General features: G+C 64.6%; 3 protein-coding genes across 4 annotated transcripts; 2 read left to right on the top strand and 1 right to left on the bottom strand.

Moving 5' to 3' along the window:
• Positions 1-93: 93 nt before the first annotated feature.
• MAGIX (MAGI family member, X-linked) lies at positions 94-9,672 on the bottom strand. Its single transcript, XM_062512138.1, has 11 exons — positions 9,439-9,672; positions 7,034-7,105; positions 6,487-6,645; positions 6,104-6,178; positions 5,665-5,729; positions 5,358-5,492; positions 4,903-5,023; positions 1,408-1,560; positions 1,111-1,206; positions 757-844; positions 94-488 (listed from the first exon to the last, which is right to left on the bottom strand). Coding segments are annotated over exons 2-11 (927 nt in total). The 5' UTR covers positions 7,068-7,105; positions 9,439-9,672; the 3' UTR covers positions 94-487.
• Positions 9,673-9,679: 7 nt separating this feature from the next.
• GPKOW (G-patch domain and KOW motifs) lies at positions 9,680-16,041 on the top strand. The gene is made up of 11 exons (XM_062512130.1): positions 9,680-9,905; positions 10,172-10,353; positions 10,422-10,522; positions 10,802-10,905; positions 11,731-11,896; positions 12,722-12,824; positions 13,683-13,779; positions 14,406-14,520; positions 15,109-15,178; positions 15,464-15,549; positions 15,832-16,041. The coding sequence occupies exons 1-11, from the start codon at positions 9,709-9,711 to the stop codon at positions 15,964-15,966; spliced, it is 1,356 nt and encodes a 451-aa protein (XP_062368114.1). The 5' UTR covers positions 9,680-9,708; the 3' UTR covers positions 15,967-16,041.
• A 326-nt stretch (positions 16,042-16,367) lies between these two features.
• WDR45 (WD repeat domain 45) lies at positions 16,368-21,741 on the top strand. 2 transcript variants are annotated; one of them, XM_062512133.1, is made up of 10 exons: positions 16,368-16,586; positions 17,183-17,257; positions 17,874-17,978; positions 18,107-18,203; positions 18,448-18,542; positions 19,233-19,312; positions 19,899-19,954; positions 20,453-20,554; positions 20,814-20,956; positions 21,573-21,741. In XM_062512133.1, exons 1-10 carry the CDS (start codon positions 16,538-16,540, stop codon positions 21,680-21,682), a joined length of 912 nt encoding a protein of 303 aa, XP_062368117.1. In that variant the 5' UTR covers positions 16,368-16,537; the 3' UTR covers positions 21,683-21,741. The 2 variants fall into 2 exon arrangements, with proteins under 2 accessions (XP_062368117.1, XP_062368116.1); XM_062512132.1 differs by having other exon boundaries at positions 19,746-19,954.
• The last annotated feature ends 2 nt before the right edge of the window (positions 21,742-21,743 follow it).

Below are 21,743 nucleotides of genomic sequence, written 5' to 3'. Positions count from 1 at the left end.
GCTGGGAGCTGTAGTCTGGGGATTGGGGGATCCCTTGGACAAACTCCTTCAGGATCTATAGACATCCCGCGACAGACTCACCGGAACCGGTAATGCAGTAATAAAAACCCTTTATTTTTTAATATATTGCCCCCAAAAGCCTCCCGCGGGCTGGGGGAGGGGGGGGGAAGGGGAACACCCCAAAAATTAACGGAGGCACCCCAGAAACTGAGGCGGGCACCCCAAACCCCACGAGGGGTTGAGAGCACCTTTAAACCTGAGGGGGGTCTCCCCAGGGGGAAACTGAGGCACGGGCGGTTCAAGGCACTTGCGAAGGCGTTTGGGGAAGGGGCAAACCCTGAGGGACCCCCAGATCTACCCCGTCCCCCTCCGGGGGACCCAGGCGTCGGAACCCCTCAATAATTTAAGGCTGGGGGTCGCCCTGTGAGGGGAGGCTTGGGGAGGTCTCCGGCCGGGTTGTTGGGTCGTTCAGGCACCGTCTGGGGTCTCTGGAGGGGGACAAAGCAAGGGGGATTAGTTACACCCCCAGGGACCCCCAAACCCTTCTGGGATCCCCAATCCCCCGGGTTTCCCCTCAGTACTCTCCACAGGACAGCAACCCCCTCCCAGTGTTACCAGTTCTGCTCTGTGTGTTCCTCCCAGTTCCACCAGTAGGGCCTCCCTCGTTCTCCCAGTTAACTTCCTTGGGTCATCTCCCAGTGCTCCCAGTACCCTCCCACAGTGCAGCAACCCCTTCCCAGTGTTCCCAGTACACACCAGTGGGGGCAGCGGTGTGGGCCTGCCTTGTGGGGAGGGTGATGAAGGCGTCGTATCCCAGGAGGACCCCGGCCAGGATCCCGAACACCTGGGGGTAGAGGGGATCAGAGACCCCAAAACTTCCCCTGTACCCCAATTCCCCCTCACCACATCCAGCAGCCCTAGCTCCTGGAGGGGGATCAGAGACCCCCAGACCCCTTCTTTGTGCCTCCCAAACACCCACAAGACCCCCCCCCCCCCTTATCCAGGAGCCCAAACACCTGGGGGGGGGGGGGGGCAGGGGCCCCTCAAACCCCCCCCTGCACCTGAGGGGGTTCAGAGCCCCCCAACCCAGCCGCCCAATTCCCTCCTCACCCCTCCTGCGATGCCGGCGCCGTCCCGGTGGCCGACGATGACGATGAGGGAGGTGATGAGGAAGAGCACAGCCCCGATGACACAGCGCGTGAAGTCCTGGGGGGCACAGGTGGGACCCCTCAGAGACCCCCAAACCTTCTGGGGACCCTGCACCTCCAGGCGTTCCCCCCAGGGATATTCCCCCACTCAGCCACTATAGGACCCTCGTTCCAGCCCCCCCAGTGCTCCTCAGAGCCCCCTCCAATCCACCCCCAGCGTCCCCCAGATCCCTCCCAGCCCCCCGGAGCCCGCACTCACGGTCCAGCCCCAGTGCAGCAGCGGCAGCCGGGGCGGCAGGCGGCAGCTCCAGGCCAGCAGCACCAGTGCAGCGAACACCAGCTCCACCGCAGCCAGCCCCGCGTAGCCCGAGCGCGACGCCCCGAAGCAGATCAGGGTCAGCAGGCACAGCACCTATGGGGATGGGGATCTATGGGGTCCTCGGGGCCTGGGGGCACCCACAGGGACCCCCCGTGCCCTGAGGTGTGCCCCGTTCCACAGGCTGCTGTGCAGTGTGCCCTGTAGACCGGGACTGCCACCCAGGCTCTGGGACCCCTGAGGGAATGTAAAGGGACAGAGACCCCTTTAGCACTGCTTATAGACCGTGCAGGACCTACGTGTGACTGCCAGGGGAATGCCTATGGCGGCCCCTGTATAGATCCTGAATGTGATTCTATAGGGCCCTACAGGTTCTGGGCTGTCACCTAAAGGCTCCTAGAGTACTTCTTAAATACCACTGTGGGTCACCTATAGGTGTCCTATAGTGCTTCCTGTAGGCCAGGGTGGAGTCACCCATAGTGCCTCCAGCAGCCCAGGAGGGGGTCTCCTATAGATGTCCTGTAGTGCCCCCTGTGGGGTCGCCTACAGACCCGCTCCCATAGCATCCCCTATAGGCCATGGGGTCATCTATAGGTGCCCCATAGCCGGCCGCTGTGGGGTCACCTATCGCTTTCCAATAGTGCCTCCAATAGGCCAGGGTGGAGTCCCCGGTAGGTGTTCCACAGCGGTCGCTGTGGGTCACGTATAGCCCCATAGCGCAGCAGGCACTCACAGGTTCCCCTATGGCGCCCGCAGCGCCCCCTGTCGGCTCGCACGGAGCCCCGCCCCCCGTGGGCGGCGGGACAAGGGCGCCGCTGTGGGAGCGCCTGGGCGGGGCCGTGTCCCGGCAACGGTCGCCATGGCAACGGCACAACAGCCCCCTCCCCTCCCAGCCGCCGCTTTACAAGGGGCGATGTCGTGGGTGGGGCCCACCGGGCCGGGGACTCTTAAAAGGGCAACGGCACTGCGGGGCTGCAAGGCGCAGAGCCCCCGGTGCCTTAAAGGGGCCGCTCCCGCATTGACGCGGCCAGCGCCGCCCGGGCTGGCGCAATAACGGCTGGCACGGCGGGCCCGGGCACCGCCCAAACCCCCCTTGTCACCCGGGAAGGGGGCCAGACATCCGGGCTCCCTTCCCCCCCCCCTCCAACCAGGGCCCCCTGGCCCCGCCTATCTCACCTTCCCTGCCCCGCCCCACCCCCGTCTCACAAGGGCGTTGCCCCTCCACGCGCCCGAAGCGGGACCGGGGGGCGCGGGTGCCTGCGGTGTCCCGGGGCAGAGGGGACACGGCGGCGCAGGGCGTCACCGCCCGCACCCCTGGGTGCCTCACCCCACGTGTCACCGGGAAGCCTGAACACCCCGAGAGCCGGGCATCTCCCCCGGAGGGGACCCGCTGAACCCCCAAAATGGGGACCCAGGTGTCGCGGAACCCCTGTCCCTAGCAAAGCAGGGACCGGGGATTTTACTAACGCCCAAAACTGGGATCCCGGCATCCCGTTACTTCACCCCACCACAAAAATAGGGGACCCACGTGTCGTGGTACCCGCCCAGACCCCGCAAAATGGGGATCCATGTATCCTGCTGCCCCCCTCCCAAAATCGGTGATTGCAGACATCCAGACCAGGCACTCAGGCATGCTCCTGCCATGCAACCCCTACCCCCCAAAAACACCGGGCACCGAGTCATCCTGCCCCTCCCAACACGGACCGGGACATCCCAATCCTGCCCCGGCCCGAACAGGACCCAGAAATGCCTCGGGGGTCCCCCAGCCCCCGGTGCCCCCCGCCCGCGGTGGTGGCCCCGCCCGCGGTGCCCCCGTGTCTCACGATCTCTCCGATGAGCACCAGCCCCTTGCGGGTGCGGCTGAAGGCCACGCAGGTGCCGGGGCAGCTCTGGGCCCCGCCGGACTCCATGGCGGCACCGGGCGGCACCGAGCGGGCGGTGGCGGCGGGGGCGGGGGGGCCCGGGGAGCTGGCACGGACTGGGGGCGGGGCCTGGCGGCGCGCGCCGGAACGCGATTGGCTAGCGGGGGGCGGGGCCTGGCGGCGGGGGAAGCCCCTATTAGGGATGGGCACGGAGGGAGCCCCGGGGGGCGGGGCCTCGGGCGGTGCGAGCCGTCACGTGGCCGGGCGGTGGGGGGGGGGGGGGGAATCCCCGGCCAGGGGGTCCGGGGGGGCGGGGCTTGGAGAGGGGGAACCCCCTGTGATGACTGGGGCGGGGGTCCTTGGAGGAGGAGCTAAAGGTAGGCGGGGCTTAGAACGGGGGAAGCCCCTGTGATTGGCGGGGGGCGGGCCTTGGAGCGGGGGAAGCCCCTGGCGGGGGCGGGAGAGGGGACCCCCCAGGAGGCGGGGCTTAGAGGGGGCAGGGCTTGGGGAGAGTCTTGGAAGTGGGGGAGGGCGCTGGGGGTCTCTAGCGGGGTTTGGGGAGCCCTAGAAGAGCCTCTGGGGGTCCCTGGGGGGCTTGGGAGGATCTGGAGAGATCCAGAGGAGCCTGGGGTGGATTGTGGGTCTCGGGGTCCCCAGGACGGTTTGGAGGTCCCCAAGGCCGTTCTTGCTCCGGGGCCGTTGGGCCTCTCTCGTTTTTGGGGTGACTCAGCCGGATGTGGGCAGCGCCCTGCTCGCCATGATGCCGCGAATGGAAGGAACGGGGAGGGGGCGGGGGGGGGGGGGGGGGGGTCTTCTCTGGAAATGATTCAGGGAGGCACCGGGGGGGGGTCCCCGCCTTTATTGAACATCCCCAAAAACGGGGAGGGGCACAACATCTCCGTGCGACCCCAGAAGGGGGGGGGGGGGGGGGCATTGCATAGCTCCAAGGACGCCCCCGCCAAAATGTGGGGCACCAAAACGGGGGGGGTGGGGTCCCCCCAAAGCACCAAAACCTGGGGTGCGAGTGGGGGGAGGGGGGCACCTCGCTCTGACGTCACCTTCCATCGGCGGGGGCCCGCGGGGCGTTCGGGGGGTTCAGGGGTGCAGCCCCCCCACGAGGCAGAAGCAGGGCTCCCCCCGCGGGGAGCTGCCCACGCACAGCCGCAGCACCCCCCGCGCCAGCGGGTTTGGGGGCGCCCCTGCGGGAACGCGGGGGGTCAGTTCACGGGGGGGGGGAATGGGACAGGAACCCCCTCTCAGCCAGGCAGGGGCTTGGGGGGCCCTGGGCTGTACCACCTGATTTGGGGGGGACACTGGGGTATCTTACTGAATTTTGGGGGACAGTGGGCCGTACCATCTGATTTGGGGGGGCAGTGGGCTATGCCGGTGTGTTTTGGGGGTGCCCTGGGCTGTACCAGTGTGCTGACGGGGGGGGATTTGCACAGCTTTGTTTTGTGGGGGTCCCCGGATGTCACGGTGACTTGGGGGTGCTCTTGGAGGTGTCCCTTGGGGCCATTCCCACCCCGTTCCCCCCCCAGAACCGGGGGTCCCGCGGGGTTCGGGGGGGGTGTCTCACCGTGGGGTCGGCGCAGCAGCAGGCGCAGGCGGCTGCCCCCCCCCCGGATCCGGGCCAGCGCCTGCGCGTGGCTCATGCCGGCCGTGGGGGCCCCGTTGATGGCCAGCAGCTCATCACTGACCTGCCCCCCCCGAGAGGGACCCCCAAAATTACTGACCCCTCCAGAGACCCCCCAAAACCACCTCCCCCATACCCCAACTGCACCCAGCATCCACCAGCTCCAGACAGAATCCCATCCAAGAACCCACTGCCCTCCCGGCCCCAAAGCGCCCCCAAAACCCCCCAGAACCTCCCTAGACCCCCCAAGCCCCCCCATCCCCCAGAGCCTCCCTAGACCTCCCAAAGCCCCAGAGCCCCTCAGGAGCCCCCTAGCAGCCCCAACCCCCCCAGGAGCCACCCAGAGCCCCCCAAACCCCCCAGGAGACCCCAGACCCCCAAGCCCCCCCGGGCCGTACCTGGATGCAGCCGCAGCGCTGGGCCGGGCCCCCCTCACGCAGCCCCCGCACGAAAACCCCGGTGGGGCCCCCCCGGAGGCTGAACCCGAACCCGCCCGGGCCCCGCGGCAGCTCCACGGCAAACGGGGCCGGCTCCTGGGCCAGTATAAACCAGTATATACCAATATGTACCACGATAAACCGGTATGCACCAGTATCGCCAGTAACACACCAGTATACACCAGTTACACGCCAGCAAGTCCCCCTGCGCCACAAGGCAGTTGCATCCCAGTGCTCCCAGTTCCCTCCCAGTGCTCCCAGTCCGTACCTGTGGCCAGGCCAGGCCATAGCCTTGCCCTGTCCCAGCGCTGCTGGGGCTCCCCAGATCCTCACCTGGGAGAGAGAGTGGGGGGTGCTCAGTGCTCCCAGTGCCTCCCAGTACTGCCCAGTAACACCCAATGCTTCCCGTGCCCTCCCAGTAACACCCCATTACACCCAGTATCAACCAGTACTGCTGAGTGGCCATGCAGCGCTCGCCAGTGCCTCCCAATAACACCGTGCTTGCCAGTGCCCTCCCAGAGCTCCCAGTGCCTCCCAGTATTGCCCAGTATCGCCCAGTTACATCCAGTACTGCTGAGTGGCCACCCACTGAGTGCTCACCAGTGCCCTCCCAGTGTTCCCAGTGCTATCAGTCCCCCTCCCACTGCCCATCCAGTGCCCCCAGTGCCCTCCCAGTATTCCCAGTGCCCTCCCAGTGCTCCCAGTACCAGTGGGCAGCAGGTCCTGGGGTTCAGGCCCCACAAAGCTGGTGGCAGCCACGGGCTCAGGGGGGGCCCCAGGGCCTGCGAGGGGAGGACACTGCACCAGTGCTCCCGGTGCCCTCCCAGTGCCCTCCCAGTGCCCACCCAGTGCCTCCAGTCCCTCTCCCAGTGCCCCCCATTCCTTTCCAATTTCCTCCCAGTGCCTCCAGTCCCAGTGCTCCCAGTGCCCCCAATCTCTCTCCTAGCCCCTCCCAGCCCCCCCCCCCAGTGCCCCCAATTCTTCTCCCAGTCCCTCCCAGTGCCTCCAGTCCTTCCCCCAGTCTCTCCCAGTGCCCCTAGTCCTTCCCCCAGCCCCTCTCCCAGTCTCTCCCAGTGCTCCCAGTGCTCACCCAGGCTCCTCAGCAGCAGCAACAGGTCCCCATCCCGGGGTTGGATGTGGGGGGGTCCCCGCTGCCCCCAGGGCGGGGGGGGCCGGGGCGCGGGGGGCGGGGGAGGGGGGCGGCTGTAACGGAGCACGCAGGAGCCCCCCACGACCACCACCACACTCACTGGGGGGGGAACCCCAAATCAGGGACCCCCCAAAATCGGGGAGCCCCGGGGAAATTGGGGATCTCCCCCCCAGGGACATCCCCAAAAGATGGGACCCCCCCCCAAAATGATGAGACCACTTTCAAGAACTCGGGGAGTGCCCAGGTGACATTGGCCACCCCTGGGGGAGGGGGGACAGCCCGGGCAGGGACCCACAAATGTGAGTGACCCCCAAATCTGAGTGACCCCCCTAAATCTGAGTGACCCCCCCAAATTTGAGTGACCCCCCCAAATATGAGTGACCCCCTCAAATGTGAGTGACCCCCCTAAATCTGAGTGACCCCCCCCCATGTGCCTGACCCCCCCCCGGCGTTTGGGACACCCCCATCCCGCCCCTCCCCCGCTCACCGCTGGGCCCTGGTGGCGCCTCCGGGGGCGGCATCGGGGCTGGGGCCCCCCCGGGCTGCGGGGGGGCAGCGCCTGGGGGCACCAGTGCTCCCAGTAACCACCCAGTGCTCCCAGTAACCTCCCAGTGCTCCCAGTAGCCTCCCAGTAACCAACTAGTAACCACCCAGTGCTCCCAGTAACCAACCAGTGCTCCCAGTAACCACCCAGTAACCACCCAGTGCTCCCAGTAACCATCCAGTGCTCCCAGTAACCACCCAGTAACCTCCCAGTGCTCCCAGTAGCCTCCCAGTAACCAACTAGTAACCACCCAGTGCTCTCAGTAACCACCCAGTAACCACCCAGTGCTCCCAGTAACCTCCCAGTGGTCTCAGTAACCACCCAGTAACCACCCAGTGCTCCCAGTAACCTCCCAGTGCTCCCAGTAACCAACTAGTAACCTCCCAGTGCTCTCAGTAACCACCCAGTAACCACCCAGTGCTCCCAGTAACCTCCCAGTGCTCCCAGTAACCAACCAGTAACCTCCCAGTGCTCTCAGTAACCACCCAGTAACCATCCAGTGCTCCCAGTAACCTCCCAGTGCTCTCAGTAACCACCTAGTAACCACCCAGTGCTCCCAGTAACCAACCAGTAAGTAACCAGTGCTCCCAGTAACCTCCCAGTGCTCCCAGTAACCAACCAGTAACCACCCAGTGCTCCCAGTAACCATCCAGTGCTCCCAGTAACCACCCAGTAACCTCCCAGTGCTCCCAGTAGCCTCCCAGTAACCAACTAGTAACCACCCAGTGGTCCCAGTAACCTCCCAGTGCTCCCAGTAACCATCCAGTGCTCCCAGTAACCACCCAGTAACCTCCCAGTGCTCCCAGTAGCCTCCCAGTAACCAACTAGTAACCACCCAGTGGTCCCAGTAACCTCCCAGTGCTCCCAGTAACCAACCAGTAACCACCCAGTGCTCCCAGTAACCATCCAGTGCTCCCAGTAACCACCCAGTAACCTCCCAGTGCTCCCAGTAGCCTCCCAGTAACCAACTAGTAACCACCCAGTGGTCCCAGTAACCTCCCAGTGCTCCCAGTAACCATCCAGTGCTCCCAGTAACCACCCAGTAACCTCCCAGTGCTCCCAGTAGCCTCCCAGTAACCAACTAGTAACCACCCAGTGGTCCCAGTAACCTCCCAGTGCTCCCAGTAACCAACCAGTAACCTCCCAGTGCTCCCAGTAACCATCCAGTGCTCCCAGTAACCACCCAGTAACCTCCCAGTGCTCCCAGTAGCCTCCCAGTAACCAACTAGTAACCACCCAGTGGTCCCGGTAACCTCCCAGTGCTCCCAGTAACCATCCAGTGCTCCCAGTAACCACCCAGTAACCTCCCAGTGCTCCCAGTAGCCTCCCAGTAACCAACTAGTAACCACCCAGTGGTCCCAGTAACCTCCCAGTGCTCCCAATAACCAACCAGTAACCACCCAGTGCTCCCAGTAACCAACCAGTGCTCCCAGTAACCTCCCAGCGATCCCAGTAACCACCTAGTAACCATCCAGTGCTCCCAGTAACCAACCAGTAACCACCCAGTAACCGTCCAGTGCTCCCAGTAGCCAACCAGTAACCTCCCAGTAACCACCCCGTGCTGCCAGTAACCAACCAGTGCTCCCAGTAACCAACCAGTAACCTCCCAATGCTCCCAATAACCAACCAGTAACCCCCCAGTAACTGCCCAGTGCTCCCAGTAATGAACTAGTGTTCCCAGTAACCACTCACCCATTAACCACCCAGTAACCACCCAGTGAGCAAGCAGTGCCCCCAGTAACCCCCCAGTAACCATCCAGTGCTCCAAGTAATCCCCCAGTAACCAACCAGTGCTCCCAGTAACCAATGAGTAACCACCCAGTGTTCCCCATATCCTCTCCCAATGCCCCCCCAAGCTCTCCCAGTATCCTCCAGCCCCCTCCCAGTGCTCCCAGCCCGGCCCACACCATCCCAGTTCCCCCACAGAGCTCCCAGTACCCCTCTCAGTGCCCCAGTATCTATCCAGTCTCCCCCAGTACTCCCAGTATGCCCCCCAATGCTCCCAGGATCTTCTCAGTTACTTCCAGTGCTCTCAGTATCCTCCCCAATAGTGCTGGTATTTTCCTAGTTTATCCCCAGTACTCCCAGTATCATATCTAGCGTTCCCAGTATCTTCACAGTAACTCTTCCAACAGCCCCAGCATCCTCCCAGTTTCTCCCCCGATGCTCCCAGCACCCTTCCAGCGCTCCCAGTATGCTCCCAGTCCCCTCCTCCGTGCCCCCGGTATTCCCCCAGGGCTCCCAGTACACCCCACACCGCCCCAGTGCCCCCACAGCCCTTCCAGTAACCCCCGGTTGCTCCCCCAGTGCTCCCAGTGCCCCCAGCCCCGCCCCCTCCCCTCGGGTACCGCCGCGGGGTCGCCACGGCAACGCGCGCGAGGCCGGCGGGCGCGAGCGGCGGCGGGAGGGGCTGAGCGACTTCCGGATCCGCCAATCAGCGGCCGCAGCGCCCGGGGAGGGACGGGACAAAGCGCAGCGGCAGCAGCGATTGGTGGCGACTCCACCAATCAGCGGCCGCAAAACCCGCGGGGAGGTGGGCGGAGGCGCGCCGCAAAGGCTGATGGGAGTTGTAGTCCGGTCCAACCAACCGTCTCTCCCACAGGGCCTCGCGGCGGAAAATGGCGGCGGGCGATGGCGCGGCAGCGGCGGATGGCACCACGGGGCCGGGGCCGGGGCCGGTGTCGTTCGCCTTCAGCCGGAGAGCGGAGCGGCGGAGGCCGCTGCCCGCGGGACCCTGCGCGGAACAGGGCGCCGGCGGCGACGCCGACAGCGACACCGATTTCCTGACAGCGGTGGAGGACCGGGAACTGCTCAGGTGGGCGGGGCAGGGGGCGCGGCCTGCAAGGCCCGTTTGGGGGCGGGGCTCGATACTGGGGCGCGGCTCCGCTTCCGGTTCCTCCATTAAAGGCAGTAAGGGGCGGGGCCTGAGTTCCTTCCGCGCCTAAAAGGCTCGGGGGGGCGGGGCTTGGGAGTGTTTTGCTAATATGGTCTGGGGGCGTGGCTTCTAACCGAGAACGCCCCGGGTACAAAGAAGGCGTATCCTCTTTGTGGGTGTGGCTAATGCTCTGGTCCCTCCCCCAGCACGCGCCCGGCCCCGCCCCCCAAGAAGGAGCTGGTGATCCCCCTGATCCCCCCCCACCGCTGGAGGAACCCGGAGCCCCCCCGCGCCGACACAAGCCCCGCCCCCAGCACAGACCCCGCCCCCGCCGGGGACCCCCCCTCCATTTCGGTCGAGGCTCAGGCGGTGCAGGAGCTGCTGCAGGGTGAGTTTGGGGGTTCAGGGGGGCCCGACTGAGCCCCCCGAGCCTTCCGTGACTTCCCGACCCCGCAGAGGCACGGCAGAGCCAGGAGCAGCCCAATGGCGACTCGGGACCCCCCATGGCCATCCCCCTGCAGCTGCCGGACAAGGACGTGGCCACGGGGCCACAGCCGGTGAGGGACCCCAAAACATCTCCTGGGACCTCCTAAACATTGCCCCGGGTCCCCCGGACATCCCCCAGGAGCCCAAAACATACCCCTGGTCCCCCAGACATTCCCTGGGACCCCCAGAGTAACCCCTGAGCCCGAGGACCCTCAGAGTGACCTCCTGGTCCAGACCCTAAACTCCCCTGGGGATCCCCAAATCCTTCCCAGGACCCTCCAACCCCTTCTTCCCAGCCCCAGTGTCCCCCCAGTGCCCCCCAGCCCCACAACCCCTCCGTGCCCCCCCAGACCCCCCAGGACTACGAGGCCGTGCCCGTGGGCCAGTTCGGGCTGGCCATGCTGCGGGGGATGGGCTGGAGCCAGGGCCAGGGCATCGGCCGCACCTTCCCCAGGTGAGTCACTGGGGACACCCCAAAACCCAGGGGGCACCCCTGAACCCCCCTGAGCCCCCCTAAAATGGGGCCGTGGCTGGAGCCAGGGTGGGGGAGGGACCCCGAGCTGCTGGGGGGCACCCACCCAGAAAACTGGGGGGGGGCCCTGAACGTTCCAAGCTCAGGGGAGACAGGATTCAAGGGGGAGTTTTGGGGTGCCATGGTCCCCTGACTGGCCCCCAGGGTGGGTTTTGGGGTGCCCTGATATTCCCCGATTGGATTTTGGGGTGCCTGATCCCTTTTCCCCCTCAGGGTGGATTTTGGGGACCCCTTTTCCCCCCCCAGGGTAGATTTTGGGGTACCAGGTTGGATTTTGGGGACCCCTGACCCCCAGGGTGGGTTTTGGGGACCCCTGACCCCCTGTCCCCCCAGGATCAGTTTTGGGGATCCCTGTTCCCCCCAGGGTGGGTTTTGGGGACCCCTGACCCCCTGTCCCCCCAGGGTCAGTTTTGGGGATCCCTGTTCCCCCCAGGGTGGGTTTTGGGGACCCCTGACCCCCTGTCCCCCCAGGGTCAGTTTTGGGGATCCCTGTTCCCCCCAGGGTGGGTTTTGGGGACCCCTGACCCCCTGTCCCCCCAGGATCAATTTTGGGGATCCCTGTTACCCCCAGGGTGGGTTTTGGGGACCCCTGACCCCCTGTCCCCCCAGGGTCAGTTTTGGGGATCCCTGTTCCCCCCAGGGTGGGTTTTGGGGACCCCTGACCCCCTGTCCCCCCAGGGTCAGTTTTGGGGATCCCTGTTCCCCCCAGGGTGGGTTTTGGGGACCCCTGACCCCCTGTCCCCCCAGGGTCGTGCCCCCCCTGGAGCAGCGGCCACGCCCCCGGGGGTTGGGGCTGGGGGCCGAGGCCGCCCCCCCGGGAACCCCCAAGCCTGGGGAGCCCCCCCAGGGGGGCCCCGCCCCAGGAGACCCCGTGAGCATCGAGAGCGGCCCTCACCGGGGGATGCAGGGCAAGGTGAGACCAGTATGGACCAGTATAGACCAGTATAGGCCAATACAGACTAGTATAGACTAATATACACCAGTACAGACCAGTATAGATCAATACAGATCAGTATAGCCCAATATAGACAAGTACACACCAGTATAGGCCAATATAGACCAGTACAGACTCGTATAGACCAATATAGACTGGTACGGACCAGTATAGACCAGTACAGACCATTACAGAGCAGTATAGACCACTACAGGCCAGTACAAACCAGTACAGACAATACAGACCAGTATGGACCAGTACAGACCAGTACAGACAAGTATAGACCAATATGTACCATTATGGACCATTATAGACCAATACACACCAGTACATACCAGTACAACTCTGCAGGGGACACTGGGGGTGCTGATATCCCCCCCCCCAGTTCTCCCAGTATGACACTGGGGAGAACTGGGGAGAACTGGGATGGGCACTAGGGGGATGCTGGGTGGGTACTGGGGTTACTGGGAGGCACTGGGACAGTAACGGGTTACTGGGAGATAACGGGTGACTGGGACGATGACTGGGGTTAGTGGGAGGTAACTGGGAGGTACTGAGAGGTTACTGGGATCTAACTGGGAGCTAACTGGTGTGACTGGGAGATAACTGGGAGCTGACTGGTGTCACTGGGAGGTTACTGGGAGGTTACCGGGAGCTGACTGGTGTCACTGGGAGCTGGCTGGTGTGACCGGGATCTAACTGGGAGGTTACTGGGAGCTGATTGGTGTGACTGGGATGTAACTAGGAGCTGACTGGGAGGTTACTGGGATGTCACTGGGATGTAACTGGTGTGACTGGTTGCAGGTGGAGGCGCTGGAGCCCGAGAGCGGGCGGGTGCTGGTGCGGCTGAGCCTGGGGGGGCAGGTGGTGACAGTGACCCAGCACGGCCTGCGGGCCCTGGGCGCCGGTGAGTGACCGCTACGGACCGGTATGAACCGGTAGGGACCGGTATGAACCAGTACAAACCAGTATGAACCATTATGGGCCGGTAGGGACCAGTACGGACCGGTATGGACTGGTACGAACTGGTATGGACCAGTATGGACTGGTACAGATTGGTAGGGACCAGTATGGACTGGTACAGGCCAGTACGGACTGCTACGGACCGGTAGGGACCAATACAGACCAGTAGGGACCAATACAGACCAGTAGGGACCAGCATGGACCGGTATGGACCAGTAGGGACCAGTACGGACCAGTAACCCTTGAGATTCCCCCAGTCCCCCCCCAGTCAGCACTGGTGAGTGTCCCAGTATGGACCAGTATGCACCAGTATGAACCACTAACCCCCGTGCTCTCCCCATTACCTCCTGCAGCCTTCCCTGTAACCCCCAGTGACTGTCCCAGTTTGGACCAGTACATCCCAGTCATCTCCCCCCTTACTAACTGTGATTGCCAGTACTGTCCAGATTGGTTCGTGCCCAGTTTGCATTGGGGAGCCTCCCAGTACCCCCCAGTATTTCCCAGTAACCTTCCAGTGTTTCCCAGTACCCCTTAGTATTTCCCAGTACCCCCCAGTATTTCCCAGTAACCTTCCAGTATTTCCCAGTAGCCCCCAGTGTTTCCCAGTAACCTTCCCGTGTTTCCCAGTAACCTTCTAGGATGTCCCAGTAGCTCCAAGTGCCTCCCAGTAACACCTTGGAATACCCCAGTAAGCCTCAGTGCCTCCCACTACTTCCCAGTTTCCCTTCAGTAACCTCCCAGTAGCTCCCAGTTCCCCACCATCCTGTCCCAGTCCCTCCCAGTAACTCCCAGTTCCCCACAGGTGCCTCGGGCCGCCCCCCCCAGCAGGAGGAGGGGGCGCAGGGGGGGGACCCCCCGCGGGGGGGGGCCAAGCGGAAGGAGCCCCCCGAGAGCCAGAGGTGACGACACCCCCCCCCCCCCCGGGGGGCTCATTTTGGGGGCGCTCTGATCCCTGGAGAGTTTTGGGGGGGGTCTCATGGGGGGGTCTGGGTGGGCTCCAAGGCTTTGGAGGGGGGGCTGAGCTTTGGGGGTCCCCAGAATTTGGGGGGGGGGGGGTCCTGGGGTTTGGGTGGGGAACTTTGGGGGGGCTTTGACCCTGGGAGAATTTGGGGGTGCCCCATGTGGGGGGCTGTGCCCCTTTTGGGGGGGTCTGGGGGGGCTCACAGGCTTTGGGGGGACTGAGCTTTGGGGGGCCCCAGCATTTTGGGGGGATCTTCCCCTTGAAGGGGGGGCACTGACCCCTGGAGATTTTTGGGGTAGCCCCGGGGTGGTGTGTGCCCTTTTTGGGGTGTCTGGGGGGGGCTGAGATTTGGGGGTCCTCAGAATTTGGGAGGGCTCTGACCCTGGGAGAGTTTTGGGGGGCACCCATTGTGGGGGGGGGGGGGGAGGGGTCTGTGCTCCTTTTGGGGATTTCTGGGGGGGGCTGTGAGGCTTTTGGGGGGCTGAGCTTTGGAGGACCCCAGCATTTTGGGGTGTCTGGGGAGGGGTCTCTGATCCCAGCCCCCCCCCCTCCCCCCCCCCCCAGGTGTGTGAAGCAGTCTCGGGGGGCCCCCCCCGCGTCCCCCCACTGGCTGCGGCGGGACCTGCGGGTTCGCTGCGTGGACCGAGCCTTCAGGGGGGGGAGGTTCTACAACTGCAAGGTGGGAACCCCTGGGGGACCCCAAAACCCAAAATCGCACCCCAAAACCTCCCACCAAAAATACCCCCGGGACCACCTCAAAGCCCCTCAGGGGAACCCTAAAATGGCAAAGGGACCCCAAAACCTCCTCTGGTGGGGGGGTCTCAGATCCCTGAGGGGACCCCGAAACCGCATTCGGGACACCCCAAAAGCCCTGTAACCCCAAAATCACACCCAAAATCTCCCTCTGTACCCACAAAAGCCGCTCTGGGACACCCAGAGCCTCCCCTGAGGGCACCCCAAAAACGGCAAAACCTCTCAAATGGACAGGAGCCCTAAAAGAACCCCCGGGAGAGGGGGCTCCAAACGACCCTGGGGACCCTCAGAATCCCCCAGGGACCCCCAAAATCACCCATGGGGACACCACCCCCACTAGCAGGGACCCCAAACCCCACCGCGGCCCTGTGGGGTGACCCAGGACCCCGAAAAGCTGGGGAATGGGGGGGGGTCCCTGCCCCCAGAATCAGGGGCCCCTGTCCTCCCCCCCACCCCCCGCCTCGGACACCTCAGGGTGGGATTTTTGGGGTGCTGAGCCCCCCGGCCTCCCCAGATGCAGATCGAGGACCTGCTGGCCCCCGACACCTGCGTGTGCCGCACGGACGACGGGCGCCTGGTGGAAGGTGAGACCCCCGAGGGGAATCTGGGGGGGTCCTGACCCCTCAAAACACCCCTGTCACCCCCAAAATCACCCTGATCTCCCCAACCCCAAACCTGCCTCCCCTCACCCCCTGCACCCCAAACCTGCCTCCCCTTCCCCCACTCCTCAAATCACCAGGATCCCCCATAACCCCCGGATCCCTCTGACCCCCGAATGCCCTGACCCCCCCGGGTGCCCCCATTATCCCCCCACGCCCTTGACCCCCCTGTACCCCCAAATCCCCCTGACCCCCCCCTGTGTCCCCCAGGCCTTCGCGAGGCCTCTCTGGAGACCGTGGTGCCGCGGGGCAGCTCGGACCGGGTCATGGTGGTGCTGGGGGAGCACGCGGGGAAGGTGAGCGGACCCCGCCCCAGCCCCCTCCCCAAAACCCCCCGAGACCCCTTCCCAAAATCCCCCACCCGAGACCCCTCCCCAAAACCCCCACGAGACCCCTTCCCAAAACCCCCCCGAGACCCCTTCCCAAAACCCCACGAGACCCCTCCCCAAAACCCTCCCGAGACCCCTTCCCAAAACCCCCCCGAGACCCCTTCCCAAAACCCCCCGAGACCCCTCCGCAAAACCCCCCCGAGACCCCTCCCCAAAACCCCCGGGGCTGACCCGGAGCCATCCCCGCAGCTCGGGCGGATCCTGGAGCGGGAGCCGGAGCGCGGGCGGGCTCTGGTGCAGCTGGGCCGGGACGCGGCCCCGCAGGTGCTGCCGCTGCCCTACGACTCCATCTGCCATTACCTGGGGGGGGGAGACGACGACTGAGACCCCTCCCCGAACCTCGCGCCAGCTTCCAGCATGGCGGCCGCGGCTTCGGCGCAATAAAAGCTGTGGGAACGAGCAGCGGCTGCCTCGGTTGTTTGACGGCGCAGTGCGTGTTGTTGAAGGGAGAGACCCTGGATCCTAAAAATCCCCCGAGAACCCCGCAAAATTCCCGCAGGCCCCGCGGGGCCGAGCTCGAGGGCGGACGCGCTCTGCCAGTTTCCAACATGGCGGCGGGGGGTTGCTATGGCGACACCCTACGCCGATGCCGGCTTCCAACATGGCGCGCTGCTAGGCAACGACCCCGCCCTCTCGCCTTCGCCAATCAGCGCGCGCTGCTCCCCGGGCCAAGCTTTAAAAGGGTGGGGCGCTGCTCACGTGACCGGAAGTGCGCTCTGGCCGGGCGCTCTGGGGCGTCTCTGTGGTTTGAGCTCCCCGCGGTAGCGGCCGGGGCGTTTTGAGGAGGTTTTGGGGGATTTGGGGATTTTTTTGGGGGGCCCCGACAGGTTTTGGGGAGCCTTCGTTAAACCTTTCTGCCCCCGGAGCGGCTCCGCTACCGCTGGTGCGCCCCGCCATGGCGCAGGCCCGGGGGGTGAACAGCCTGCGCTTCAACCAGGACCAGAGTGAGTGGGGGGCCCCAAACCCGCCCCGAACCCCCAAGCCTCCCGTAGCACCCCTCAACCTCCCCCTCGGGACTTCCAACGCCCCCCCCCCTCCCCCCCCCGGCGTCCTCGAACCACACCCGGAACGCCCAAAACTCCCCCAAGCCCCGAGTTTGCTCCGGGACTCCCAAACATCCCCCAGAAACCCCCCGGGACCCCCACACCCCTCACGTGCCCCGCTGGGACACCCCCAAAGCCGCTCACACCCTCCTGGGATCCCGCAGACCCTCTCAGGGACCCCACAAATCCCCCAGAACCCTGCAGAGCCCCCCCCCCCCATATCCACCCAAGGCTCCCCCAAATCCACCCAGGGACCCCCAGATCGACTCAGGGCCCTGCAAAAGTCCCCCCAGACCCACCCAGGGACCCCGAAATCCACCCAGGGACTCACAGACCTACCCAGGGACCCCCAAATCCCCTTGACTGCCCCCAAGCTCCTCCAGGAACCCCCTAATTCCCCTCCGAGGTCCCTCCCAAGTCCTTCTGGGGACACCCAAACCCCCCAGGGACCCCCCAAACCCCTTTGGCTGTTCCCCCAAACCCCCCGTGCCCCCCAGGCTGTTTCTGTGTCGCCATGGACTCGGGGGTCCGGATCTTCAACGTGGAGCCACTGATGGAAAAGGGGCACCTCGGTGAGGGGTGCGGGGATTTGGGGGATCCCCCCTGCCGTGGGGGGGTCTGGGGTCCACCCGTGGCTTGGGTTTGGAGCTTTTAGGTGCAGAGGAGGAGCTGAGGGAGGAATTTTGGGGTGTTTTGGGGTCTCCCAGACCTGGGAGGGGGGAGGGTGGTGCGGCATTTTTGGGGGGTTCCTAAACCTGGGGATGTTTGGGGGTCTCTGGGCCTGGAGGTGAGGGCAGGTTTGTTTTTTTTGTTTTTTTTTTTTGGGGGGGGGGGTGGTTTGGTGGTCCCTAAATTGAGAAGGGGGTTTTTGGCCATGTATGGGGGGGGATCCTCAATCTGGAGCTGCAGTTTTGGGGCAGTTTGGGCTGTTTTGGGGTCCCCCAGGCCTAGTGGGGGGAGGGGTAAATTTGGGGGAGTCCTTCGGCTTTTGGGGGTGGTCTTCCCTATTCCAGAGTGTTGCTCTTCTTTGGGGGGTGGGTCTCCAGATTTGGGCTGTGCTCCCCCAGACGTGGAGCAGGGAGGGTCCCTGAGGGGCTGGGGGTCTCCCTCAGTCCTGGGGGTGTCTCTGGGATTTGGGGGTGTCCCCCGGCCCTCAGGGGGTGTCCCTGATGTTGGGGTGCCCCCCAGATGCGGAGCAGGTGGGCAGCGTGGGGCTCGTGGAGATGCTGCACCGCTCCAACCTGCTGGCCATCGTGGGCGGGGGCAGCCACCCCAAATTCCCCGACGCCTCAGGTGCGCCCCAAAACCTGGGGGGGTCCCCGAATTCCCTGACAGATCCCCCAAAACCTGGGGGGTCCCCAAACTCGGGGTCCTCCCCGACGCCCTCCTGGAGGGTCCCCAATATCGGGGTGTCCCCCCAGTGCTGATCTGGGACGATGCCCGGGAGGGGAAGGACAAACTGGTGCTGGAGTTCAGCTTCCCCAAACCAGTGCTGGCCGTGCGCATGCGGCACGACAGGTACTGGGAGCGCTGGCGGGGACTGGGAGCACGGGGTGCGACTGGAAGGAACTGGGAGCGCTGGGAGGGACTGGGGGAGATTAGGAGGAGCAGCTGGGAGGGACTGGGGGGGACTGGGAGGGACCCAAAGTGGTGCTGGCCGTGCACATGCACTGGGTGAACTGGGAACGCTGGGGAGGGTAATGGGGTGAACTGGGAGCACTGGGGAGGGTAACTGGGCGAACTGGGGGTGCCATGTCCCCAGGCTGGTGGTGGCCCTGCAGAGCCGCCTGTTCGTGTTCTCCTTCCCACACCGGCCCTGCAAGCTCTTCGAGTTCGACACCCGTGACAACCCCAAAGGTGGGCACCCCAAAACCCGGGGAGCCTGAACGGGGCACCCCAAAACCCGGGGGACCCTGAATGGGGCACCCTAAAATTCTGGGGATCCCAAACTGGGGCACCCCAAAATCCATGGTTTTCCCCAAATGGGCATCCCAAACTGGGGGACATCCCAAAATCTGGGGGTATCCCAAACGTGGGGTGCACCCCAAGGATCTGGGGGGGACTTTGAGAGCTGCAGGGCCAGGTTTAGGGGTGCAGGGACAGAGCCCCCTCCCTTCTTTTCCCACCGGGGGACCCCAAAACCCCACCAGGGGACACCCCAAAATTTGGGCATGGCCCCAAAACCACAGTGGGACCCCAGAACGTTGGGGGATTTGGGGGTGTTCAGGACAAACCCCTCCCCATTCTTTTAACTGGGGGGTTGAGAGGGACCCCAAAATGCAGGAGGGACCCCAAAATCCCAAGGGGGGGGCACAGGAATCCAGGGGGAACCCCAAACTTTCCCCCAGGAACTCCTCAAAGCACAGAGAGGGACCCCAGTAAATGAGAGAGCCTGGAACTCGGGGGAGCCCCAGAACTTCGAGGGAACCCCGGAACTCGGGGGGAACCCGAAATCGAGGGGGAACCCCGGTCCTAGGGGGGATTTTGGGGGGGGTCCTGAGGCATTTTGGGGGACAGGGACACCCCAATATCCGGCTGCCCCCCCAGGGATCGTGGATCTCTGTCCCAGTTTGGAACGTGCCTTACTGGTGTTCCCGGGCCACAAGTGCGGCAGCCTGCAGCTGGTGGTGAGAGCCTTACTGGGAATACTGGGAGGGACTGGGGGGTCTCTTCCAGTGTCCACAGCTGGGGTGCACTGGGGAGCATTGGGAGATACTGAGTTACACTGGGGGATACTGGGTGGTACTGGGAATGCATTGGGGAGCACTGGGGAGGACTGAGTGCTTACTGGGGAGCACTGGAGGAGTACTGGGTGATACTGGGCTGCACTGGGGGATACTGGGGAGCGCTGGGAGTGTACTTGGTGGTACTGGGCAGCACTAGGGGAGTACTGTAAGTGCACTGGGCAGCACTGGGGGATACTGGGGAACACTGGGGGATACTGGGGAACACTGGGGGTGTACTGGGGAGCACTGGGTGATACTGGGCGGCACTGGGGGGATACTGGGACGCACTGGGGGATACTGGGCGGCGGCGGGGTCTCAGCCCTGCCCCTCCCAGGACCTGGGCTCGGCCAAGCCGGGCACGTCCTCGGCTCCGGTGACGATCAACGCGCACCAGAGCGAGGTTGGCTGCGCCGCCCTGAGCCCCCCGGGCACCTTGGTGGCCTCGGCCTCGCGCAGGGGGACCCTGATCCGCCTGTTCTGCACCCAGAGCCGCGCCCGCCTGCTCGAGCTGCGCCGCGGCACCGACCCCGCCACGCTCTACTGGTGCCACTGGGGACGCTGGGAGGGACTGGGGGGACTGGGACTGACCCGGCCACGCTCTACTGGTGCCACTGGGGGCGCTGGGAGGGACTGGAGGGACTGGGACTGACCCGGCCACGCTCTACTGGTGCCACCGGGGGCGCTGGGAGGGACTGGGGGGACTGGGACTGACCCGGCCACGCTCTACTGGTGCTCTTGGGGTACGCTGGTGGGGGGGCTGGGACTGACACTGCCATGTGCTCCTGGGGGCACTGGGAAGGACTGGGGGAACTGGGACTGACCCCACCCTGCTGTACTGGGGGCACTGGGACCCTCCCAGCTGTGCCAGGGGATAGACCGGGCCACACTGGACTGGGAGCACTGGGAGGGTCTGGAGGTTGATCTGAGGATTTGGGGGACCCCTCCAAACCTGAACTGGGGATGCTGCCCCTTCCCTGCTCCCTTTAGGGTAGGGGTTTTGGGGTATCCCCCATCCCTGACAGGGTTTTGGGGTCCCCCCAGCCTGGCCTTCAGCCCCGACTGCTCCTTCCTGTGCGCGGTCAGTGACAAAGGCACCGGCCACGTCTTCGCCCTGCGGGACACGCGGCTCAACCGGCGCTCGGCGTGAGTGGGAGGGTCACCCCTGAACCCCTAAAATTCCCCTGCACTTCCCGTGAACCCCTAAATCCCCTGAACACTCTGTGAACACCCCCAACCCCTAAAATCTCCCTGAATCCCCTCTGAAACCCTGAATCCCCTGAACTCCCCCCGAAACCCCTAAACCCTCCCTCAACCCCTAAAACACCCCTGAACCTCCAGAACCCTCCCTGAACCCCTAAGCCCCCTGAGCCCCTCAAACTCCTCTGACCCCCCGTGCCCCCAGGCTGGCCCGGGTGGGGAAGGTGGGCCCCGTGCTGGGTCCCTACGTGGAGTCCCAGTGGTCCCTGGCGAGCTTCACCGTCCCGGCCGAGGCCCCCGGGGTGTGCGCCTTCGGCAGGGCCGGCCGCAGCCCCAGCTCCGTCATCGGTGAGTGCCAAAATAACCCCCAAAACACCCCAAAATGTCCCCAAACCACCCTAAAATAGCCCCCAAAATAACCCCCAAAAGAAACGTAAAAATCACCCCAAAAACACACCACAAACACCCCAAAATAAACCTAAACAACACCCCAAAACCACCCCACAATAGCCCAAAAAATCACCCCATAAACACCCCAAAACCACACCACAATAATCCCAAAATATCCCCAAAAACACCTGAAATAACCCTGTGGGACCCCAATACCCTCTGGGGTTGGTACCTTGGGGGGAGGGGGGCAGCCCAGACTCTGTCATTGGTGAATCCTCCCAGAAACACCCTCAGGGACCTCAAAACAGTCCCAGGGACCCCCAAGGTTCTCCCCAGGACCCCAAAATACCCCCAGGGACCCCAAAACCCACCCCAGACCCCTCTGGCAGCCCCAAACTCCCCAACCTGCGACCCCAGATTTCCCCCAGAAGTCCCCTGTGACTCCCCCCAAACCCCCTTGGGAACCCCCAGACATTCACAAAAACCCTCTGGGAACCCCAGGGACCCTCCCTGCACCCCTAAATCCCCCTGGGGTGACCCCAACCCACCCCTGACCCCCCAAAACCGCCCCCAGCCGTGTGTGTGGACGGGACCTTCCACAAATACGTGTTCAGCCCCGACGGCAACTGCAACCGCGAGGCCTTTGACGTCTTCCTGGACATCTGTGACGACGATGACTTCTGACCCCCCCGGGACCCCCCCCAAAACCCCGGGGGAGCCCCAAAACTCCCAGAGCACCCCGAGC

Source organism: Cinclus cinclus, chromosome 33 (genome assembly GCF_963662255.1).
Source record: "Cinclus cinclus chromosome 33, bCinCin1.1, whole genome shotgun sequence".
In the NCBI taxonomy this organism is placed as follows: domain Eukaryota; kingdom Metazoa; phylum Chordata; class Aves; order Passeriformes; family Cinclidae; genus Cinclus; species Cinclus cinclus.
This window is presented reverse-complemented; position numbering and strand designations above follow the sequence as displayed.